The 2,500-nt window shown below is 40.7% G+C and overlaps 1 protein-coding gene across 1 annotated transcript in view; it reads left to right on the top strand.

The window, feature by feature from the left end:
* The window catches only part of LOC138059324 (3'-5' exoribonuclease HELZ2-like), a 71,918-nt gene that overhangs the window by 9,505 nt on the left and 59,913 nt on the right, over positions 1-2,500 (top strand). Inside the window, exons 6-7 of the mRNA XM_068904893.1 lie at positions 1-14; positions 1,868-1,930. The exon at positions 1-14 is cut by the window's left edge and continues 126 nt beyond it. Of these exons, the coding sequence (XP_068760994.1) occupies positions 1-14; positions 1,868-1,930 (77 nt within the window). The remainder of the gene's footprint in view (positions 15-1,867; positions 1,931-2,500) is intronic.

Below are 2,500 nucleotides of genomic sequence, written 5' to 3'. Positions count from 1 at the left end.
ATTTGAGGCCGGAAGTAAGTGACATTAATATAATCGAGACAACTTTACCCCGTCATAGTGCTGTTGCTGAAGGTGTTCTTAATTTTCTTTACTATATACGCAATAGCCCGCGAACGCAGACGTATTTCCAGCGGTCATTTTTGTCCCCCGAAAAAAAGCGTCTGCGAAACCGAGCTGCAAAACGATTTCTGTAACGTAAGTACTTCTGTTTTTTTTTTGGCCAATCACGTTCCATGAGAGAACAGAGAGTCAGGTGATCTCCGCGCAATCGTGTTATCGTTGTTACTAGCGAACCTTTGAAACGAACAACTATGAGTGAAAAGCCAAAGAATTAACATTCCCTGCAGAGTCTCGGAATCGAACCCGGGCCACATTGGTGGGAGGCGAGTGCTCTCACCACTGTCCCAGCCCTACACCCCAATAAGGAAAGACCATCGCGTTTCTTCTAGGCCGCAACATACTTGATCGCATCCTCCTAGTGGCTACTTAACTTTTAGATATCGAAAATCTCACAATATTTTATAATATCCTCCATATTGCCCGCAATTAATCTGACTTGTGTTCTTGTGGACAACCCGCAAGTACTTTGTGTGTTCCCTGCGTGTTGGTTCTGGAGATTTATGAACCTAATTCTGATTGGCTAAGATTTTTACGTCACAGAAATCATTTTGCAGCTCGCTTTCGCAGACGCTATTTTTTTGGGGAGAGAAACGACTGCCGGAAATACGTCTGGGTTCACAGTCTTATTTCTGATTGGTCAATGACGAATGCAGAAATAGCTTATAAGGTGCCAAAAGGTTATAGAATGAAATACAAAATCTGTTATGGAAACACAGCTTTGCAGTAATTTTCAGGAGTGTATAATAAATTAGAAAAAGTATGAACTTGCTCATGCATTTCGGGCCCGGGATTTATGGTCATTCGTGATTTTTGAAAGTTCTCAAGTTGCACTCGCCGAATTTTGAGAATTTTTGAAATATCACTGATGCCCATAAAAACACGAAATGCACCCTCGTTCATATGATTCACGTTCATACGATTTCCTATACTTATTCAGTTCATAACGGAGAAAAGAAAAATACCGTTCCCACTTTCGTACTCACTTTTTTTTCTCTTAATTCAAGTTCAGATAATTTTTCTTCTTTGTTCACTAGAAAAGGCTAGTACGCTATGCTGTCTGCGTGAACCTGTAGCACCGCGCACCTTGAGCATCCGGCTATCATGCGGGAGGTTGCTGGTTCGAACTCCAGCCGCATCAGCATTCAGGGATCTTAAAATAACTGACGAGAAAGTGCTGCCTTTGTAATCTCAACTGCAAATGGTTACACTTTCAAGTCTTCTCGGATAATGACTATGAACGTGGGCCCCGTCTTACAAACATCCTAAATGTTAGTAAGTTCCCTGTAGGACGCAGTTAAAGAACCCATACACTATTCGAGAATTAAGAGTAGGGGATGGAGTTCCCGGCGCTGTGGCTGTCCTGTTCTCTCCAGCAGAAGAGGCCGGCTTGGCGTGATGTCGCTAAACGTCTTACTGTGTATGAGACTACCAAAGCAGAAACAGTCATAGGTCGAAAATGGACTTTGTCGAATGCTGTAACATGTAGATGTCAGATGTCTGCCTAACATTTCCACTTTAATTTATCGCATGAGAGGGTTACAGGCAAATTTCACCAATATACTTTTTGCTTAATTAATTCATTTTTTATCAGATAAAGGGCAACCCCTTGCCTTTATCATTTACCATCTTATCTTTATCGCTGTTTTTGTGTTTTATTGTCTTTGAAAAGCCTCTACGGGGAAAGTCAATAAAGTATGTATGTATGTGCCATGATTTACTTAAATGTTTCACGTGAATTGCTTTTTAGTGTAAAGATATTAATAGAACCCTCACAGATGTAAGAGAAAAACTTAGCGAGAAGATCAAAAAGGTACGCTTCGATGTTCTTTGTGCACTTTTAAATTTTCTGAGATATCAATTGTGTTAGTAGATTGAACAGATTCGTATGAATTCTTATTTGTGTTTTTTGTGGTTGCTTCTGTTTTGTTAATTACTGGTGAGTTTCTTACCCAAAATTACATTCGCCGTTTTGTCGCCTGTATCAGATTTAACTGGAATGGGACGAATAGAAATTCCTCGCAACCAATCAACTTTACATTTCCTTTGAGAACTTCAAACAGCTAACCCTAATGGTATATGTCAGGGTAGACAGTGCTGTCCATCGAATATAAGACCTGGTTAGGGTTACTCGAAGCATGGTTAGCGCTAACTACTGTTAAATAGCATGGAAACCTACAGGTTTTTGTACCTCTTAACCAACGGTTAGTGCTAACCAGGTACCACGTAAATCGAGCAACCGGGCCCTGGGGTACAACCGGTAGAAAAGGTAAATAAGATGGATCGACTATATAAACCATGATGTGAACAAAGCGGCTGTGTGAGACTTTTAACTGGTCCTTCTTAGGAGGAGGGATCTACTTACTGTCTTACAATGGTTGGT

The sequence above is a fragment of the Montipora capricornis genome, chromosome 8 (assembly GCF_036669925.1).
Source record: "Montipora capricornis isolate CH-2021 chromosome 8, ASM3666992v2, whole genome shotgun sequence".
NCBI classification, from domain to species: Eukaryota; Metazoa; Cnidaria; class Anthozoa; order Scleractinia; family Acroporidae; genus Montipora; species Montipora capricornis.
Note: the sequence above shows the minus strand (reverse complement) of the source record. Positions and strands in the feature narration are given on the sequence as shown.